The 20,095-nt window shown below is 66.9% G+C and overlaps 2 protein-coding genes across 9 annotated transcripts in view; one reads left to right on the top strand and one right to left on the bottom strand.

Annotated features, from left to right (window-relative positions):
- The first annotated feature begins 455 nt into the window (after positions 1-455).
- On the top strand, positions 456-9,379 carry ENGASE (endo-beta-N-acetylglucosaminidase). 7 transcript variants are annotated; one of them, XM_036341877.1, is made up of 14 exons: positions 456-674; positions 1,786-1,853; positions 1,987-2,188; positions 3,071-3,219; positions 3,913-4,070; positions 4,570-4,718; positions 4,951-5,116; positions 5,941-6,044; positions 6,388-6,496; positions 6,681-6,871; positions 7,385-7,533; positions 7,957-8,062; positions 8,375-8,489; positions 8,674-9,379. In XM_036341877.1, exons 1-14 carry the CDS (start codon positions 589-591, stop codon positions 9,091-9,093), a joined length of 2,172 nt encoding a protein of 723 aa, XP_036197770.1. In that variant the 5' UTR covers positions 456-588; the 3' UTR covers positions 9,094-9,379. The 7 variants fall into 7 exon arrangements, with proteins under 7 accessions (XP_036197770.1, XP_036197768.1, XP_036197769.1 ...); XM_036341875.1 differs by having other exon boundaries at positions 8,297-8,489; XM_036341876.1 differs by having other exon boundaries at positions 7,954-8,062.
- A 3,558-nt stretch (positions 9,380-12,937) lies between these two features.
- Positions 12,938-20,095, bottom strand: part of RBFOX3 (RNA binding fox-1 homolog 3) — a 109,810-nt gene continuing 102,652 nt past the window's right edge. Inside the window, exons 7-12 of one of the 2 annotated variants that reach the window (XM_036342086.1) lie at positions 18,951-19,004; positions 18,635-18,767; positions 18,036-18,075; positions 17,115-17,194; positions 15,979-16,057; positions 12,938-13,015 (exon numbers count right to left, since the gene is read on the bottom strand). In XM_036342086.1, coding sequence (XP_036197979.1) covers positions 13,013-13,015; positions 15,979-16,057; positions 17,115-17,194; positions 18,036-18,075; positions 18,635-18,767; positions 18,951-19,004 — 389 coding nt within the window. In that variant the 3' untranslated portion in view covers positions 12,938-13,012. Of the gene's footprint in view, positions 13,016-15,978; positions 16,058-17,114; positions 17,195-18,035; positions 18,076-18,634; positions 19,005-20,095 lie in introns of both variants that reach the window. The other variant, XM_036342087.1, reaches the window with a different exon arrangement.

The following is a 20,095-nucleotide window of genomic DNA, read 5'->3' as shown; positions in this document are numbered from 1 at the left end:
TCCTGTGCTAGCGAGGAGGGTAAAGCCTCTCACACTTGGCCGCATGGTGCCCAAAGGAGAAGCGTGGTTTCGCCGTTTTTGAAGTTTGGGAACAGGGATCAGAGCTGAGCTCGGATCTCACCTCTATGGCTGACTTCGTGACCTCCGGACGGACGCGCCTCTGAAGGAGGCCGGTGAGGACTGGAGGGTTCGCGCACAGGAACCTCAGGGCACCGGGCTCAGACCCAGGCGCCCGCGGCTCTCCGCGCCCGCCCCGCCACAGCCCCCCTCCAGCCGGTCCCGCCCCCAGGCGGCCCCGCCCCTATCAGGCCCCGCCCCCACCCGCCTCTGACTATAAAGCCCAGGGGCACTGGCCCCGCCCCTCTTGCTGCCGGCCCCGCCCCTCAGGCCCCGCCCCCGGCTCGCCTCTGGTTATAAGGTCGCATCCCGGCGCCACCCCAGCCTAGAGCGCTGGCCCGAGCCCCGGGAGCCCGGTTAGAGCTGCACAGCCGCGTCGCACGGTTCCCATTGGTCGGCGGGCGGCCGCCGAGGCGGGCCCGAGCCTGCGATTGGCCGCTGGCGGCTGTGGGTGGCGGCAGGCGCGGTGTCATGGAGGCGCCCCGGGTGCCGCGGGAACCTCGCTCGCCTGCACCGGCGATTCGGGAGGAGCGGCGCGAGCCGCGGCCGCGGAGGAGGTGCGGAGGCCGGGCAGGGCCGCAGTCGGTGGGCAGGCAGGTTCGGGCACCGGACAGCGGCCTCCGGACCCCACGCCTCCGTCCGCTGGTCCTGCACGCCTCGCACCGCAGCTGGCGCGGGACCAGGTCTCCGGACGCCCCCGCGTCCCACGTGTGAATTGAGTCCATGATGCCCGCGCCGCTGGGCCGGGGGTCCTGGGAGGCGCCTGGACCCGGCTGGGCCGGCCGCTGAAGCAGGTTGGGGTGCATCGGAGTCCGTGCGGGACAGGAAGCGGTGCTGGCGGAGCGGGGACTTTGGATCTGGAGGGAGGAGGGAGATTTCAGCGGGGGGAGCAGGAGAAGGAGCGTCCAGCCTGCTAGGCGAGGACGCGATGGCAGACCTGGCCGGAAGCGCTTTGAGCGCTGGGTCGCTGTTGAGCTGCGGGACAGCAAGTAGCCTCCGTAGCTGAAGTAGCTTTCCCCAGTTTAAGGGGCCAGAATGGGCAAAGGCACCGAGGCCTGGGAGGGAGGACATGCCCTGGGCCGGGGCTTCCTTCTTCCGGCCATTCTCGGACCTGGCAGATGGTACACGCCCCCGAATGAACCGATGTGAAGTCCGCCTTCTCGCTGCTGCTCTGGAAAGGAGAAAACCTTTTAAAAATGAAAGATGCTTATTTATCCAGGGTTTTCTGACTCAATGTCGCAACAGTGTTCTTTTCCTCAGAGCAACCCTCCATGGAGACCCTATGTTATACCCCATAGCAGCCCTGCCCTGGGGAGTTAGGGTTCCACGGAACACACTTAGGGAAACGTGGACGGTAGAGGAAGCTTGGCCCCTGCTCTCCTAGGCCCTTAAACTTCCTGGTTCTCGGAGCTGTCCTGCTCCTTGGCTATAGCAAAGCCTGTGAGGTGTGTCTCCTTGGCCTCTGCCGGGTGATACGAGGGTCCGGCGTTCATCACAGCGAGAGGGGGGTGGGGGAGCACGTCTGGCCAAGCAGATGCACGTGTCCGTGGTTTGTTTGTGACTGTCTCCCTCCACGAGCCTCGATGGGGCCTGGTCCCCTCGCTTCTGAGCGTTCTTTTCTTTCCCCTTTTACTTAGAAAAAAGCTTAAAAAGTCCCTCTTTGCTTAGAACCGAGGAGGCCCAGGAGGCAGCAGTCTTTCGTGACGTGGTCCGTTTCGCCCCGGACCCTTTGCCAGGTAAGCGCCCCGGGGTGCTCAGCTCATTGGAGTCTCTGAGCTCACGCCTGGGCTTCCGGCCGGGCTACGGCTTCCTGCCTCAGGTTCTCGCCTGAACAATCCCCGCATTCCCTCTGCTTCCTCTTCTGACCAGTTAGATACTATGACAGGGACACCACCAAGCCCATCAGCTTTTACTTGTCGTCACTGGAGGAGCTCTTGGCGTGGACGCCCGGCGTGGAGGACGGCTTCAACGTGGCCTTAGTGCCCGCCCAGGACCGGCAGCCCCCTCTGAGCAGCCGGCGGCCCCGGACCTTGCTCTGCCATGACATGATGGGCGGGTACCTGGACGACAGGTGAGGACATTGGGAGGAGATCGCCTGGTGGACGGGCTGGAGGAGAGGGAGGGCAGAAAGAGGCCAGGCTGGGGAGGCCGGAGCCGGGCAGAGAGCAGCGCAGGCCTCGGTGTTGTACGTGGAAGAAGAGGGGGTGGGTCGGGGGGAGCCTGGCCGGAAACCTGGCTCTTCCCCCGATGACTTGCTCTCTTTCCCTCCCTGGACTCTGACTCCATCTTGCCCCCTGGCTTTGGCCTTGCAGGCCTGACCAAGGAAAAGGTCCCACAGGCTGTGCAGCCTTCGTGGGCAGGTCTGCACACGCCTCTCCCATCCCCAACCAGGGGCGTTTGCTGCCCCATCAGCGCAGAGATCTCCACCGCCCAGAAAACAGCCCGGGCAGCCGTGCCGGGAAGGCTTGCGGCCGAGCTGGCCATCCAGGGGGGCGGGAGTGGCTGGCGAAACCGGGTGCCTCCCCTGCAGGCACGCTGTCCGGAAGGTGCTACTGCCTCCACCAGAGCAGGACGCCCGACACCTGGAGCTTTTGCACGAATCCTTCTGCCTCTATTTTCTGCTGTTGTGTTCCTCTGGGCATCGAGGAGCTGACGGCGAAGGCTGCACAGCCTGTGGGACATTTTCCCTCCGTGACAGCCCTATGCTACACCCCATAACCGTCCTCCCCTGAGGAGTTAGGGTTCCACAGAACACACTTAGGGAGGCGTGGACTGCTGAGACAGTTTGCCCTCAGGACGGTGGCGTGGTCGGTGTCTGGGTGCCCGGCGCACAGCAGGCCTTTGGTCGGTGTCAACGGGCGGGACCCAGGAGAGGCGTCACTCGTGGTTGCTCTCACCTGGAGGCCGCCGAGTCCTTATTCCAGGGCCCTGACCTGGCTCTGTTCCTCCCCAGGTTCATTCAGGGCTCAGGGGCCCGGAGCCCCTACACCTTCTACCACTGGCAGTACATCGACATCTTCGTGTACTTCAGCCACCACCTGGTCACCGTCCCCCCGGTGGGCTGGACCAACGCCGCGCACAGGCACGGGGTCCGCGTGCTGGGTAAGAGCTGACGCTGCGCCTGCCGGGTGACCCGCGATGACGGGGCTGGCTGTGCTGGGGAGAGCGCCGGGCCTGGGGGCTGCCCTGAAAGGTGGGGACAGGTGGAGGCAGACTCGTGCTGGGGAGCAGATGAATATCTTTAGTTTTGTGGCCGCTGGGTCGCTGTGGAGCTGCTGCTGAGACAGTGAGTCGCCTCCACAGACAACAGGCAGGCAAAGGATGGGCCATGGCCGGCGTGGCTCAGTGGATGGAGAGTCAGCCACGGCAAAGGGTCCCGGGTTTGGTTCTGGTCAGGGGCCTGTACCTTGGTTGTGGGCTTGATCCCCGGCCCTGGACGGATGGATGGATGTGTCTCTCTCACATCGATGTTTCTCTCTGTCTCTCCCTCTCCCTTCCACTCTCTCTCTTAAAAAAAAAATAAATGGAGAAGAGAAATATCCTCGGATGAGGAATCCAAAACAAACAAACAAACAACAACCCAAAAATCAGGTGGCGGCTGACCCCTGGGTGCAGCAGTCTCTCAAGCTTCCCCATCTGGTCCTTCGTTGCGAGTCTCACACCCACGCCGGCCCCGCCCGCCCCGTGTCTGATTCACAGTCACCACAGCGATGCTGCTGGCGCAGGGACCTGCGCACTGGGAGGCGTCGGTCGGAAGGGGAGGTTCCAGGCCTGACCTCGTTCTCCGTCCCGCAGGCACTTTCATCACCGAGTGGACAGAGGGGGGGCAGCTGTGCGAAGCCTTCCTGGCCGGGGATGACCGCTCGTTCCAGGCGGTGGCGGACCGGCTGGTCCTGCTGGCCCAGTTTCTGCACTTCGACGGCTGGCTGATCAACATCGAGAACTCTCTGAGTGTGAGCGCGGCCTTCCTCGTGTTGCCTCCAGGCCCAGCCTCTGCTGCCTCGGGGTGTGCCTCCGCCGTGCCCTCCCCTCCCCTTGCCCACACCCAGGCCGGCTCCCGGCTCCCCATGACAGCAGCTGGGCCGCTTCTCGCTTCCCAGTGAGAGCCCGCTCCTGTCTAGGCTCCCCGTGTGGCTGAGCTTTGCTTCTCTGGCTCCTTCCAGTGGACCCTCCTCCTCCTCCGTCTCTGCTTGGCTTGGGCTGCGTGTGTGGCTTCCTCTCCCGACACCCTCCTTTCTCTTGGGGTTTATCTTTCCTGGCCGCTGTGTCCGCGTCCTTCCTGCTTCAGAGAGGAAAGCGGACGTCCGGCTGGGCCGCCCTCGGGGGCTGTGGGGTGGACGGCTTCTGGGACCCTGGCTGTTTGGTGGGGATCGGTGTCCAGTCTGTCCTGCGCCAGGCACTTTGACAAACACCTCGGGGCCTCACAAGGGTCTCGTCTTCGCCCCTCTGCAGCCGGCCGCCGTGAGGAACACGCCCCGCTTCCTGTGGTACCTGACCACTCAGCTCCACCAGCAGGTCCCGGGGGGCCTGGTGCTCTGGTACGACAGCGTGGTGAGCAGTGGGCAGCTCACGTGGCAGGACGAGCTGAATGAAAAAAACAGGTGAGCCCCCTGGGCGGTGGCACACGTACTCGGCTGCGGGGTGGCAAGGGGTACGCAGTCGCCTGGTTGCCAGGCGCTGTGCGGGGGGTTGTAGGCCATGGTGACGGGCTGGCCCCTGTTCGCGGTCGGGAGACTGCCCACAGCCCGTGGTTGAGTGGATGCAGGTGCTGGGGGGCGGGGAGGGAGACAGTGGAGACCATGGGCCCTCACCTCGGCCCTGCCCTCGTCCCAGGGTTTTCTTCGACTCCTGTGACGGCATCTTCACCAACTATAACTGGGGGGAGGAGCACCTGGTGCGCATGCGGGGCCCGGCCGGGGAGCGCCTGGCCGACGTCTACGTGGGAGTGGACGTGTTCGCCCGGGGAAACGTTGTGGGCGGCCGATTTGACACCAACAAGGTGGGTGGTGGCCCTGGAGGCTGGGGTGGGGGCAGTGGCCTCCCCGAAGCTCCACTGGCTGTGGGCTGTTCACCCCGCTCCCCTCCAGGGGAGACAGGCGCAGTTACCCTTCCCAGATGGGACACCGGGGCACCAGGAAACATCGGTGACCTGCCCCGGGCCAAGCTGGGCCCGAGGCCTAGCTGCCGCCCACCTCTATGGTCAGATGGTACGTCCCCTGGAGGTGCCCGGCCCTGTGCCAGGTCCCCGCTGCCTCCTGTTGGACGATTCGCTGGGCTGCCGTCACAACCGCCGGTGACTCGGGGACAGCAGGGTCACGTCACGGTGCCTCCCTTCGCGGGCAGCTCGGGGCTGAGGATGGAGGCGGCCCCTGCCGTTTGGGAGCCGCTGTAGCAACTGGTGAGGCTCCGGCAAGTGGAGCCCTGTCGGCAGCGAGAGGAGAGCCGGCCGGGGCACCGGGCCGCTGTGCCTACTGCGACTTAAACGGAGTCAGCCCGCTCCGCTGCCACGCCTGCCCCTTGCTGGGTGCCACGGCGACGGTCCCACTCCTTACCCGAGCTTGAGTGATTCCGATTCCATTAATCTGCTAACGAGATTCGCGCCTCCCGCCGTGCGTGTGACAACATGATGGGAGGCGGGGAGAGACAGGCAGCCGTGGACACGCCACCTGCAGACCCCTGCCCACCGGCCGGTTCCCGGTGGACGACAGGGACCAACCTGGAAAGCCAGGGAGTTGGAGGGGGGGCAGCCCAGCCTCCTTCCCAGGCCCGCCTGGCACTGGTGTGTCCTGCTGTGCCCAGCGTCCCTGACCGCTGTCTCCGCAGTCGCTGGAGCTGATCCGGAAGCACGGGCTCTCGGTGGCCCTGTTCGCGCCCGGCTGGGTGTACGAGTGTTTGGAGAAGACGGAGTTCTTCCAGAACCAGGACAAGTGAGTCCTGCCCGGCCCGGGGCTGCATGCGGGCTGACGGCGGCGGGGGGCTCGGGGCTGCGCTGGCTTCTCCGAGCGGCTCGGGCCTTGCTCTCGGGCGCTGGTGGAGGCAGGCGGACAAGCGGCAGCACCTTGGCTGCTTCCAGGGGGAGCGTCCCGGAGCCTCGGGGGGCTGCACCCACGTGTGCACCTCCCACACATCGTGTCCGTGGTCCGGGGGCCGCAGTTGCTCTGCAGGGGGTGGGGGAGCGCCCGCGTCCGTGAGGGCTCAGGGGCGTCGAGCGCCCTCCACTCCGGACTTCAGCGCCCCCCCCCCCCCCCCCCCCACCACCTTCCTCTGCAGGTTCTGGAGTTTGCTGACTTGCTACCTGCCCACCCACAGCATCTGCTCCCTGCCCTTCGTCACCTCCTTCTGCCTGGGCATGGGCACCCGCAGGGTCTGCTACGGCCAGGTGTGTGGTCCCCAGCCTGGGTGGCTGGGCAGTGGGGCTCCCTTTTCTCCATGCTCTGGGCCTGAGCGAGGGAGGAGGGGCCTGGGCGTTCATGAGGGGCCGATGGCGGCTCTGCTCTCCCCGTCACTTCCCTGCACACCCTGCCGCGTGCCCGCAGCCGCCTCCAATCCTGCTTTCTCTCCAGGAGGAGGCGGTGGGGCCCTGGTACCACCCGGGCGCCCAGGAGCCGCAGCCCCTGTTTGGGGAGCACAGGCTGGAGGGGCCCGGGGAGGGCTGGGTGAGGATGCACAGCTGCCTGGCCGACGCCTGGAACGGCGGCAGCTCCCTGCTCATCCGGGGGAGGATCCCGCCCGAGGTGGGACACGTGGCTGTGAGGTAGGTGCCTGGGCGGGAGGAGGCGCGGGTCCTCCGCTTCCCCCGGTGTCCCGTGGACCCACTGGCTGGGTGGCTGGGCGGCGGAGCCGGGGGAGGACGGAGGGCAGAACCCAGGCGGTTTTATGGCAGCGAAAAGCACGTCACACACTCGACCACCTGACCCGGTTCTGAGCGTCCACGTGTGAGCTCCGCGCACTGTGCGGCCTCTCCGCACTCACCTGGCAAAACTGGAAGCGTCCCCACGCCCCCCCCCTCCCCCGGCCCACCAGCCCGCGGCCGCGCCACGCTCTGGTCCTGTGGGGCGACTCCTTAGCTCCTCGTCGGAGGACTTCAGAACAGGGATTTCTCAGTCACGAGGGGGTCTGGCCTGGGGGACGGCCGTCCCCAGCGTGGCAGGACCGGGGTGTGGCAGCCGGTGCCGCCCCAGTGCCCTGTCCCTGGAGGGAGAGGGGGGCCCGCCTGGCGGCCGGGCTCTCAGCTGTGGCCTCTCATCGCAGGACCTTCCTTCTCCAGGTTGTTCTCCCTGCAGGTCCCGGTGCCCCCCAAGCTCTTCCTGTCCCTGGTGTATAAGCTGGAGGGGACGTCGGAGGTCAGAGTGGCTCTGGAGCTCACCACAGGGGACGCGGGCAGCTGCTCTGTCGGGGGCATCTCGGCGTTGAATGGTGAGGGGACCGAGCTGGCTCCTGCCTGCCTCTCAGGTCTCTTCCTTCTCGGGACGCTTGGGGGGGAGGCATCCAGAAGGTGGGGGTCCGGGGAGCTGGTGTGGGCAGTGCCCGGCATCCGCCTCTGGGGGGGGGGACGGCACCACTGTGGCCCAGCTCAGGGCGGGGGTCGGCTCTCAGCCTCCTGCTGGTCGTGGCATCAAGAGGGAGGACACCCAGGCCAGGAGACCGCGGAGGGAACTGTCTTGAGCACCCACCCACATACTTGCCTCCGCCCCGCCCTGGTTTCCCGCTGCGGCCTCAGCCTGTCGGGGAGGCCACGGGCGCCGGGGGCCACGGGGGTCTGGCCCAGCCCCGGGCCCCCCTCAGGGACTCCTGGTGTGGCTTCTCCTCTTCCTCAAGTCCCGTGTCCTTTCCCAGCAGAAACCAGCTCCCGGCACAGACCCCGACCCCTGCGGGTGCCCCCCACCAAGCTGGCCAGGTGGGCGGCCCGCTGTGGCCAGCAGCTCGGCGGGGGCTGGGTCCAGCGGTGAGTCCCTCTCCTTCCTGTCCAGGCCCCCGCTGGTGGGGACTGGAGGTGTGCGAGGGCCCCTGTTGAGAAATCCCAGAACTGGAGGGATGGAGGGCGCTGGACTGACCCACGCCCCAGGCAGCTCCCGGGAGCCAGCCACGCGCCCTGGGCGCGGCCGTGGTCCCGCCTCTGGTGCAGGGCTCCCCACGGACACCAGGGTCCACTTGGGATGGGTCTGCCTTCCCGCCGCAGCTCGGGCCTCGGACAGCAGCTGGGCGCCCGGGCTGCTGTGGCTGTGACCGCCGTGACCCGCGTCTCATTGGCCTCCAGCTGCTACGAGCTGAGCCTGCGCAGCTGCTTCCTGCAGGACCTCTTCGTCAGCTTCTCCCGGACTCCGGGCAGCCAGGAGGAGGAGGACTTCGTCTGTCGCCTCGGGGAGATCCAGGTCAGGCATCCGGGGCGCCTCGTTGGGGGCTCGGCTGAGGCATCTGTCCCAACGCCCAGCAGGCAGAACGCCGCCTGAGCTGAGCGCCCTTGTCCTCTCCCCGCGGGCTCAGGGAGGCGGGTGGGGATGCCGGAGAGTGGGGCGCGCGGGGCTTCCCAGCCATGCCGTGCCTTCTCTCCACCAGGTGGTGGACGCCGACAGCCTGCTGAGCCCTCTGCCCCAGGTGCAGGCCCTCTCCGTGTCCAGGGTCGGCTGGCAGCGGGCGGCCCCGGAAAGCACGGGCCCCCCGACCAGGCTCCGGCTCAGCTGTACCCTGCACTGGTCCTACCCGCTGCCCCACGCCCGCTGCTTCCGGATCCACTGTCGCCCAGGGGCCGGCGGTGGCCCTCCCGGCACGGGGCCCGCGGGGCCGGAGAAGCCCACGCTCCTGGGCCTGGCTTTTGCCAACCAGTACCGTGTCGTGGACCTGGCGGTGGCTGAGGCCCAGCCCGGCCAGGACGGCCGCATGGAGTTCCTGGTGGAGCCGGTTCCCAGGGAGGGGTTCCTGGTGCCGCAGGCCGAGTGGGGCCGGGCGGCCCTGCTGTACTCTGTGCCCAGCACATGAGCGGACACCGAAGCCCGAAGCCGGCCCCACCGCACGGCCGGGGCTCCTTGCACGCGGGGCCGTGGACTGTGCAGACAGCGGCCCAGGACCTGGGGCCCATGGCTTTCCGGGTGGGGCCTTGGTGGCAGGAACACCGAGGAGTCGGTGCTCTGGGTGCTGATTCCCTGAGGTGCCTGGACCCCGCCTTTGTGCAGTCTCTCTCTGCAGCACACAGTTCCCGGGGAAAGTGGGAGGATTTGGGAAAGTCGAGTCCAGAAAATTCCATAAAGGGCGTTTCCTAACAGGCTGGCGCTGAGCATGGCGACTTTATTCCGCAGGTGGAACAATTAGGGACGAGCTTCCGCTGTGGCAGGAGGGCTTCAGAGCAGGCCCTGGGGACATTGCTGAGGGTGCCGACGCCAGCAGAGGCCCGTGGGGTTCAGTGAGGGGTGGGTGCAGGGTGCTCCCGGAGATGGCGGTGGGAGCCCAGGGCCAGGCCAGCAGCGCGGCACCTGCAGACCGCCGTGGGCTGTGGCTTTCCCGGCTCACTGCCCCCTGGGGCCCAGAGCATTGCCACTGGCTGCGCCTGCTGTCTCTCCAGCAGGTGGGTGTGGGGGGAGCTGGCATTGTCTGCCCCTGGGCTCCGCCTCTGCCTGTGAGTGTGGATCCAGGCTTGGGAGCAGGGGGCCCAGGCAGGCCCAGGTGTCAGCCCAGTCCCCCGCCTCCCTGTGCCTTCACAGCCCCCTGGCCTCTCCCGGGGCGGGCGCGAGCAGGGGTGTGTGGGCAGCAGCCTCTGCCCTGTGGCTCCTTTCTCTCTCTCCCTTCTCTCCCCAGCACCTCCCTGCTCCCTCCAAGGGCCAAGGTGGCCAGTGGCCTCCGGGGAGGAAGGAGAGGGAGGTGGCTTCTCCAGCCATGGCTGAACTGCTGTGAAGCTCCCTGGGGGCGGGGGTGGGGTTCTCCACCCCATGGCCTCGGGGAACCCTGCTCCTCTCTAGTGCCCCAGGGGACCAAGGCCTTAAGTCCCTCGTTCTTGGGGTCCCTCACCCCAGGCCTCCTAGGCCAGTGATGGGGTTACTTCCCCATCCCTATGGCCCTCGACCTCTGCTGCGAGATGCGGAGTGGCTCTAAGGCTGGGACACTGGGGTCCCCTCCCCACTGCCTTGTGTCCAGGCTCGGGGTCAGCACTGTAGTGACGGGGGAGGCCACCAGGTGGCAGTGCAGCCTCTGCTCAGGCCCAACCGCATTGGGAGGGGTGCAGGGTGCAGGGGTCGCTGGCTACATCCGAGACTGGGGGACAGCCTAGGGCAGCGGTTCTCAACCTGTGGGTCGTGACCCCTTGGGGGTCGAACGACCCTTTCACAGGGGTCGCCTAAGACCATCGGAAAACACATATATAATTACATACTGTTTTCGTGATTAATCACTATGCTTTAGTTATGTCCAATTTGTAACAATGAAAATACTTCACATATCAGATATTTACATGACGATTCATAACAGTAGCCACATGACAGCTATGAAGTAGCAACGAAAATAATTTTATGGTTGGGTCACAACATGAGGAGCTGTATTAAAGGGCCGCGGCATCAGGAAGGTTGAGAACCACGTGCCTAGGGGCTCCGGACGACGCTGCCTCCACCCCACCTGCCCTGGCGTCCCAGGAGCCCGTGCCCCTCCTCCACAGCGCGCTCCGCGATTGGGAACATCTGCTCCTCACGCCCCACACGTGTGGCCCAGCAGCTCGGGCGGGAGGAGGGCCCCGGCCGGCCGGGCAGGGAGACCCCATGTGGGCTCGGCTTTTCTTGGTCTTGACCGTTCCCCCCAGCGCCCGAGCCCCTCGTTCTGAGCCAGGGGGCTGCTGCCCTTTTCCCGACGTGGGACCGGGCGGGGCGGGCTGGGCGGCTGGGCACCCGGGGCGGGCCGCACCTGGGACAGATTTCACGAAGCCCTTTTTCTGAAAGCGCTGGCTCCCCGCATACTTGCTGCAGAGGAGGGGACACTTACAGCGGCAATCATTTCCTCACCGTCTGGTGAGCAAGCAAAGTGGGGGCTCAGCCAAGCTCCACGCCGCGGAGGCCCCCAGCACTGCGCCCCAGGAGCGCGGGCCCCGTCCCACCACCCGCCAGGGCTCACGCAGGAAAATCCACATGTCGGCACTGAAGCCGGCCCCCGCCCGTCCCCCGCGGGAGTAACAGCTCCGAAATACATTACCCGCCTGGAGGAAGCGAACAACTCGTCTGTGAGAAGGCTCGGGCTCCGTGGCGTCGGTGTCGGCCTGCCCCAGCCCCCACGCCCAGGGCTTCTAAGCTCAGGGTCCAGGATCTGCTGCTCCCCCCTGGTCACCTCTCCTCTTCCCCGGGCGGCGGGGTGGCCACACCCCTCCACACCCCTTCGCGCCCGGCCTCCAGGAATGGGACCACTGGCCGGAGCAGAGGGCTCACCTCGCAGGAGCAGAGTCACACCAGCAGAGCCGGGGCTGTGGGCGGATCGTAGTGACCTGCCCAGCACCACTGACAGCAGGCCCCCCACCCCCACCCCAACCCCCTCCGGCCTGGGGCTCAGTGCAGCCAGGCTGCCTCCCGGGACACACCAGCGCCCTCCGCTGCCCTCCACCCTGTGTGTCCAGGGGCTGCCCAATCAGAGAGCTGTCCTGGTTTGAAGAAAGAAATCTTTATTAATAATCTTAATAATAATACTGTGGATCTGAAGGGTCACACCTGGGAAGCATACAGAATGGTAAGAAAGGAAGCCGGGCCTGGCTGAGGCCGGGGCGGGGCCGGGCGCAGCGGCGGGAGAGGGCCAGCTCGGGGCTCTGTACACGGAGTAGAAAAGGCAGCGCTCGGAGCGGGTGCGGATACAAAGTGAGGTGTGGTCCTGCCCTTCCTGTTTTGGGAGGGGGGAGCCATGGTGGGAGCCTGGGTTTTGTGGGGGTTTTTTTGCTATTTTTTGCTGTTGCCCCGACTCCAGCTATCTGCCTGGCCTGGGGCTTTATCCTGTGACCTGCCGTCTGCATCCCCCTCCCCACCCAAGGTCTTCCTCCTGCCCCCCGCCCCCCATCCCTGCGCTGGCCTGGCCGTCTCGTCCCATAGCACTGTGACTCCCAGCCTTGCTGTGCAGCCAGGCGCCAGCCCGTCCCTTGGCCCCTCGCAGGCCTGCCCTCAGCAGGTCCCATGAGGCCAGCTGTCCCTCCCCAGACCAGGCGCAGAGCCACCTCCAGACAGGAAACCAGAAACAGCCAGTGGGAGCACGTCCGTGGCCTCCAGGCCCCCACAGCCCCACATTCTCAGGTGCAGGAGTCAGTCCCTGCTGGCTGGCCGGCCCGGGAGCCCCGTCATGTGGAGGGAGGGGTACCTGGGCGCCCCCTAGTTCTGGAACCACGTCAGCCCTTGGTGTGGGGGTCGGACCCCAGGGCTGCTGGTGGGACAGCCGCAGTGGCCTGCAAACGCCTCCCCCAGGTTTGCAGGACACGGGCGTTGGTGGCATGGCGTGAGGGAGAGCTGGGTCCAGAGCAAGACACAGGGTGACTGGGCGTGGCCGGAGCCAGAGCCGGGGAATGGAAAGCTGCCCCCTCCCTGTGCCCGGGGCCTGGCCGTCCCCTCCACTGGCACAGTTGGCAACAAAGATCAGGTCCTGCCGGCTCTTCCCCGGGAGGCCAGGCCTCTGCGGGCCCACAGTGCGGGAGCGGCGGGGCAGGAAGACTGGACAGGAAGCGGCGGGCCCTCCCTCTCGCTTGCTCCTGGAGGGCGCGGCCGCTCTCCTCCCGCCGACTGCTCTTCGCGGTGGCACGCGGGACCTGGGCGTGGTGCATGTGTCTTGTTTGGTTGGTTTTGTTGCTGCTTGGATCTTAACATCTTTTTTTGTTTTGTTTTTTGTTTTGTGATTTTTTTGTTTGTTTTTTGTTTTTGCCCTTCACGGTCCGAGAAGGAAACAGTGGACGCTGTCACTACAACAGAAACAGAAAGGGACTAGCAGTTTCCGGAAGCCGCCGTGGGCGCTGAGGATGGGCCCGCCGAGGGCAGGCCGAGACCTGCGGGGACGGGTGGTGCTAGGGACGGCCTGGACCCCCAACCACCCCCACCTGTCCTCCTGCCCATCTCTAGGACCCATCATCGCGCGAGAGCTGGAGTTAGAGGGGACGTCTGTCCCCCAGGGCAGAAGGTGGCCGGAATGGAGGGGCCACAGGGGACCCGGTGGCAGTGGGGCTCTGCTGAGGTGGGCAGGGGCCTGGCTGGCTCTGGTAGGAAGGGGGTGAGGGGGTGGCCACGTGGCACGAGGCAGCTGAGAAGGCGGTGCTCTGGGCCTGATCTGCCCACCCACCCGCAGGGACCAGGCCCGGCTGGCGGGACCCTCTCTCGGGCCCTCAGCCCCAGAAGCTGGTCGGGCAGCTCCAGCAGCACACCAGGCCCCTGGCCGCCTTCTCCTGTCACCAAGGTGCGTGGCAAGGGCCTGGCCTGGGTGGCGGACTCTCCAGAGGCTCCCTGGGCTGCAGCCGCAGCCAGCACCTCCTCCGGGGCCCGCGCCCTGGGAGGGTGTGAGCTCACGGGGCCCCCCTAGATGACCGGCTAACACGCAGCGCTGTGCCCAGGTGGGCGCCACCCGCTCCCTCGGAAACAGACCCCGATCAACAGGCTTTTCTGAGCTCGGGGCAGGGCAGGGGCCGTGGCTCCGGTGAAACACCAGGCCCGGCGGGCCGCGACCCGTCTCGGAGGACAGCGGGAGGCGGGCGCTGCGGGCAGAGCCGTGGGCCGCCAGGCCTCCCAATGGGGAAATTCTTCCTTCGCTTTGGCTTCTGACGACAGAGGCTAAGGCGCCCCTGAGGCTGGTGTGGCCCTGCGGGCAGCAGGCACTGCCCATACAACGCGATCAGCACTGGGTCTCAGCTGGTGGGGGGGGCACTGTCCTGCCCACACCCCGGGACGGTGGCCCGGGCTGGCCTCCTGAGCCCGGCATCTTCCGTGGCTCTTACACCCCTGCACGGGCGTGGACCGCCCTGTGGGCGTGGCTCTATTGCTAGCTCGGGAGGGTCCTCTGCCCAGCGTGGCCCCGCCCCTCTGCGTACTGTACCTGAACCGGCTCGGGGGTGGGGAACACAACAAGTCAGAATCGGAACCAAGGTCTCAGACAAACCAGGGTCAGACACACACGCCATCGTGGGGGCCAGTCAGCGAGCCGCTGGCCGGGAGGGCGCACTGTCCTCCTGTGGCCGGGCCTGGCCTGGGTGCGGGGTGTGGTGTGTGCTACAGTCTGACTGCTGCTAGGGGCGGGCCTCTTGCTAGTAGGGGGTGAAGCGGCTGTGCCCCCCTCGGCAGAGGCTAGCCTGCAACATCAAAGATGGAAAACAGCCCATCAGTGCCGCCTTCCCGGAGGGGGCGGAAAAGCAGAGAGAAAAAAATAAGAAGAACCAAAAGAGTAATAGTGAACCCCCGTTTTCTGCCCCCCTCGCGGTTTGCCTGGGGGAGGGTGGGGGTGGCTGTTCTGGCCGCGGCGGGTGGGGGAGGCCTGGGGCCTGGGCCTGTTTCTGGTGCCGATGGTCTCATCTCTGGCTGGGGGGGGGGGGGGCGCGGAGGGGGGGGCGGCATCTGCAGCCACGGGCTCCTGGGTGAGGTGTGAGTGTCCTGGGGACTCTGGCTCTAGCCTGGCCCTTTGTTTCCCTTCTCCTTCATCCGGGAGGTCTGAGCAGGAGCCCTACTCCTGGCGCCCCAGGACTGCTGTGGGGTCTGAGTCCTCCAGATATGGGGGTGGGGTGGGGACCCTGTCAGGGTTCCCCGGCCTTGGCTTCTCTGACATTCTTGCTGTCCCGGGCTCAGCTCCGGGGCCGGGGAGGCCTCTACAGAAACCTCCCACCCCACCCACCAGTTTTGTCAGAAAAGGCAAGAGAACAGCAAGGGCCAGAAAAGTTGGGGGAAAAATAGAAAAACCTTAAAAAGAAAAAAGAAAAAACCTAAATGGGGCCCTCGGAGAGCTCACGAGGGCCTTTAGCGAGCAGCTGCGCGGAGGGCTGAGCCGATCCCGGAGCCGAGGGGCTGGGCGCCCAGCGCAGGGCTCCATCCGGGAGGGGGCCTCCCAGGGGCTGCTGCCCGGCTGCCAGCACTCCCCGCGCCTGCTGGGGTGTCTGAGGCTCTTAAAGATCAAAAACGCAGAGCAAAGCCCGGGAGGGCGTCATCAAAACCAAAGGAGGTGACGACACCCCATGGCGCCGCCCGCCCCCCCCTCACCCCCAGGCGTTTTCATCTTTGATGCTGGACTCCGCTAGCTAATGCCCCGCCGGGGACAGCCTGGGGGCGGCGGTCAGGGGCAGGTGTCCACGGGAGCGGGCTTCGGGGCAGAGCGGGCCGGGCTCTATGTGCTGACAGCAGGCGCGCACACACACACACACACACACACACACACACACACACACACACAGACACACTGGCTCTCAGGGGTGCGCCCGTCCGGAGCTGGCAGAGCGGCCCATCCCCAGGGAGGGCCTCCAGGCAGGAGCCGGGTGGGCAGCCCTGTTCCCCATCCACGCAAGGGAAGGCACAGCAGGGGGGCAGGACGGGACTACGGCACAGACACACCCACACGAGGGGGCCCTGCCTGCCTCTGGAGCGGCTGCGGGGAGGGCTGGTGGGTTTCCTGCGGGAAGGGAGACCCCGCTGGGCTCCAGGGCCGCGCCAGGACGGTCAGGGGCCAGACGTCGTCCCTGGGCAGCTGGCTGGCAGGGCACACCCGCTTCCTCCTCACTCCACGAGGGCACGAAGGGCCAGTCCCCACCCCCAACTCAAAGGCAGGCCTTGGTGCTCCCCGCCACCAGGCCTGAGGCTCTGGCCTGTGTTCTGAGTGGGTCTCCCCAGGACCTGCCTGTGTCCCCTCCCCCCTCCTCGCACGGCCGCGCCCAGGCCGGCCCGCCAGCCTCCTTACCATGGTCCCGATGCTGTAGGCGGCCGTGGGGCCGATGGGGTGGTGGTAGGGGTCGGCAGCTGTGTAGACTCGGCCGTAACTGGGGAGACAGCACGGGGAGGGGTGGGGCGAGGGGGGCAGGTGAGGGGGCACTGACCCCCACCTCTTCCCAGACATTTCCTGAGCACCTCCCGGGCGGCGGGGTCCCTCCCTGGCACACCCTCCCCATGGTCCCCCTGCCTGCTTGGAAGGAGGGGCCGTCCACACTGGCCACCCTCTCGGTGCCCCCCCTGTGCCGACGTGGGGGGACCTGCTCTGTGAGGTGCCCCGGGACCAGAAAAGGGGCCTCACCGCTCGCATGGAGGAAAGACCCCTGGAAAGAAGGAGGCCACGTTCGGGGAAGGGGCTCAAAGATGGGAAGGTCCGGGGATGTGGGGGGCAGGGACTTGGCCACAGGAGGGAGGTGGCCTGTGCCCCTCTGCGACCTTCCTTTCACTCAGTACATTTCGTGGGCGAAATGCCAGCTTCTCAGAGGCCGGGGCCGGGCGGGGCCTGCCGTGCACCTGACACACACCTGAGCCGAGAGGCTGCGAGGAAGGTGTGGCCTGGAGACGGGGTGCCGCCTCGCACCGGGAGGGAGGACCAGGCGGTCCCCAGGCCAGAGCTGCCCCCTTAGAGTGCGGGCATGTGCCCTTTCCCAAGCGGCTCTGAGGCCAATGGGCTGAGTGCCCACAGGGAACGGTGCCAGCTGGGCCACGGTGGGGGACCCCTGGATCTGACCACAGAACGCACAGCACCCCCCCTCCCCCCAACCCCTGGGCGGAGGCCACTGCTCTCAGGGTCACAGCCCTCCCCACCTGGTCCTGTCACACAAGAGGCTGTGGCCACAGCCGCCTTCGCCTGGAAGCACCTTGGACCGAGGGCAGGCGGGCGGGGCCTCCAGAGCTGGGGGAGGGGCTGTCTGCTCCCTGAGAACTGGGGTCTCCCGCCTCCCCGCCGTGAAGCAGGGAGTGATGACAGCAGCTGTTTGGGGGTCTCCAAGCCCATTCAGACCTGCTCTCCTCTGTCCAGACCCTGCGCCCACGTGGGGAGCCATCCCCAGGCCCCTGAGCAATGGGTGGGGCTTCTGGTCTGTGGGATCCCCGTCCCCAGCGTACCTGTCGCTGTAGGCTGCTGCTGCTGCTGCTGCCGCCGCGGCGGCGGCCGGCTGGGCGTATCTGTAGGCGGCATAGCCTCCCTGCAGGGCACAGGGGAGGGGAGGTCACAGGGGCTTAGTGGGGCGGCCACAGCCTTTCCACCTCTCCTGTCTGCTAGCCGGTGGGGGCTGGGGGCACCTGGCTGGGGGCCTAAGGGAGGCCCGTGGACCGCACGGTGCGGGGGTGGGGAGGAGGGCGTCCGTCTGCGTCATGCGTTCATTCACTCATCCTTCTTGCGTTCCACACACACAGGTGGGCGCCCACTACATGTCAGGCTGAGTGTGAGGCTGTAGCACCCCTGCCACCAGGCCAGTGAGCCCGAGGGGCATGGGGAGCCCACGGCTGGCTCTGGGTGCCATCCTGGCAGCGGGGAAGGACGGAGGACATTAGCTCCGGGCACGCCCTGGCACAAAGGGGCGTTGTGTTGGGCCAGGTCTGTGTGTGGGGTGGGGCTCTGAGCCAGAGGACGGTGAGTGCGGCCCCACGAGGTGGGGAGAAGGCCCCTCCCAGGGGTCTGCCCAGGGGCCCCTGCCTCCTAGTCTCTCAGGCCTTGCCCCTGCGGCTCCTTCAGGGACCCCGGTGTGGTTAGGGACACAACACCTTGCACAACGGGAGGCATGCGGTGGCTCATGGGCTGTTGGGAGACGCCTTGCTACTCCCAGCGTCAGCACGGGTAACCCCGGCGTGGCTGTGTGCGGTCCCAGGGGTGCAGTGCCCTCACCCTCCTGGGTTCTGAGAAGGGGAGAAGGGCAGGGGTGTGGGGCAGGGGAGAGGAGCCGGGTTAGCAGGGCGGGGGTGGGGGGGGGAGCGGGCAGGGACTGAAGTCGCTGACGGCTCCTGGAGGGGAGCTGGCCGGGCCCCCCCCTCCGGGGCGGCACTTACATAAATCTCAGCACCATAAAAGCCGTCCTGATACACGACCCTGGAAGCAAACGGACAAGAGAGTGGTGGGAACGCTGGAGAGGTGCCCGGCTCCGGAGGCTGCGGAGGGAGGGGGCAGGGTGCCAGCCCTGCCCATGGGACTGGCATTTTAACAAGCGTTTGCTCCAGCGCCCTGTTTGGCACAACAACAGAGTAACATCCTTGCCGTCAGCTCCGTTCTCCCACAGACCCAGGGGCCTCGGCCCACCTTGCTTACCCGCCCCCCGCTGCCCCCCCGTAGCCGGGCGCTCGGCCCCAGGGACAAGGTGCAGCTGGGCTCAGAGGGCCCACCGACCTCCAGGGCCAGCCAGAACCCCACTGCAAACATCTGCTGGGGCCCCAGGTGTCCCCTACATGCCAGTGACCTTTGGCTCCGGGGGGTGGGGGTGGGGGGGTGGGCCTGGGTCACTGCCCATCACAACGTGGCTGCAGTGCCAAGATCTGGGGGTTCCCTAGCCCCCGCATATAGGCTGCCTACCCCGTCTGGTTGCCCCAGGCCGCCCTCCCCACACCCCTGGGCCTTTCTCCACGCCTCCCTCCCGGGGCTCCCAGGTACTCACGCTCCATACGCGGGGATGGGGGGCGGGGGCGGCGCAGCCCGGAACGTATTGTACACGGCCCGGCCCCGGCCCCGCAGGTGCGCGCCCCTGTAGGCCACGGCCGTGCCCGTGGTGGGGTAGGGGAACCCCGTCACTGCGGAGAGCGGGCGGGAGAGGGGCAGTGTGAGTGGGAAGGCCGAGATAGGGTGAGGGCACCCCATGCCCGGCCCGGCCCACAGGCCCCGACCACGCCCCTCCAGACCACGCCCCCGCGCACCTGGCCACACCCGCCCGGCCACGCCCCCCACCAGCCCCCTCCACCGCTTCAGCTCTTTACCTGCATAGAATTCAGGCCCATAGACGGCGCCCACCACGGGGTTGAGCTTCCAGCCTAGATCAGAAGCAAGGAATCCAATCACCATCTCCCCTCCGCTCCCCTCCGCACACTGCACCTGAGACACCCCCCCCAAGGGCGTGGCCCCTCCCTCTGCAATCTGGGCGGGTACAGGAGGTGGGACCCCCATCCCCACCCCTGCCTCTTCCAAAGCTGCAGGCTCTTACTGCTCCCCAGTCACAGGGGCCGGACCACTCCCCACCCAGGCGGCTCTGGTCTCCTTGAGTTTTCCTAAATGATGGCCCTCCCTCCCAGCATGCCCTGGGCCTCTCCTGCCGGAAGGACACCAGCCCCACACCCTGGGGTCTGCGATCCCCGAAGCAGGATTAGGGAGGGAGGGTGGAGCACGGTGTGTAAATGCCTGCAGGCCCCCGTGGGGATGAGGGAGTCGGGGGGCACGACAGAGCCCCTTCCTGGGGGTGCTGTCTCCTGGGGCACCTGGCTGCCTTCCTGGAGGGTCAGAGGCTGAGAAAGGTGGCCGGCCTCTGCCCAAACCTCCTCCCACCTCCTGCCCCAGCGTGTGTGTCCCAGGACGAGCTCCCAGGGCCCCTCTCCCCAGTGCTGAGTCCTCTCCCGCTGTCCTCCTGTGTTTGTCCCCAGAGCAGCCAGTGCAAGGTGCTGGGGCAGAAGGGCCTTTGGCTTCAAATAATAATGACAGGACAGCTGGCCCTTCCCAGGCACTTTACAGCATCCTGCTGTTCAGAACCCCCCCCACTGAGGTCGGTGGCCACCCTCCCATTTCACAGATGGACAAGTGGAGGCTGAGAGGTGCCGCAGCCTTGTGTCACAGAGCTGGTGTGTGCCAACCCATTCCTGCCACTCCCTGGCCCCCAGCCGTATCCTCACCAGCCTCTCCCTCCCTGCAAGCCAGCCGTTCTGGGCTGGCTGCTCCGGCTGCCTCCCTCCCCCACCAGGGACCCGGGGCACAGCACAACCGAGGCCTCCGGGAGGAGACCAGCCGCTTTGAGTGGGCTCTGGCCCCAGGCATTCAGACAGCGTGCCCACTCTGGGCAGTGGCCTTGCTCCTCTGGGGCCATTGTCCGCACTGTCCGTGGGCCGCCGTCACTGGTCCCATCACAGACGGCAGA

This window comes from Myotis myotis, unplaced genomic scaffold (assembly GCF_014108235.1).
Source record: "Myotis myotis isolate mMyoMyo1 unplaced genomic scaffold, mMyoMyo1.p scaffold_m19_p_17, whole genome shotgun sequence".
In the NCBI taxonomy this organism is placed as follows: domain Eukaryota; kingdom Metazoa; phylum Chordata; class Mammalia; order Chiroptera; family Vespertilionidae; genus Myotis; species Myotis myotis.
Note: the sequence above shows the minus strand (reverse complement) of the source record. Positions and strands in the feature narration are given on the sequence as shown.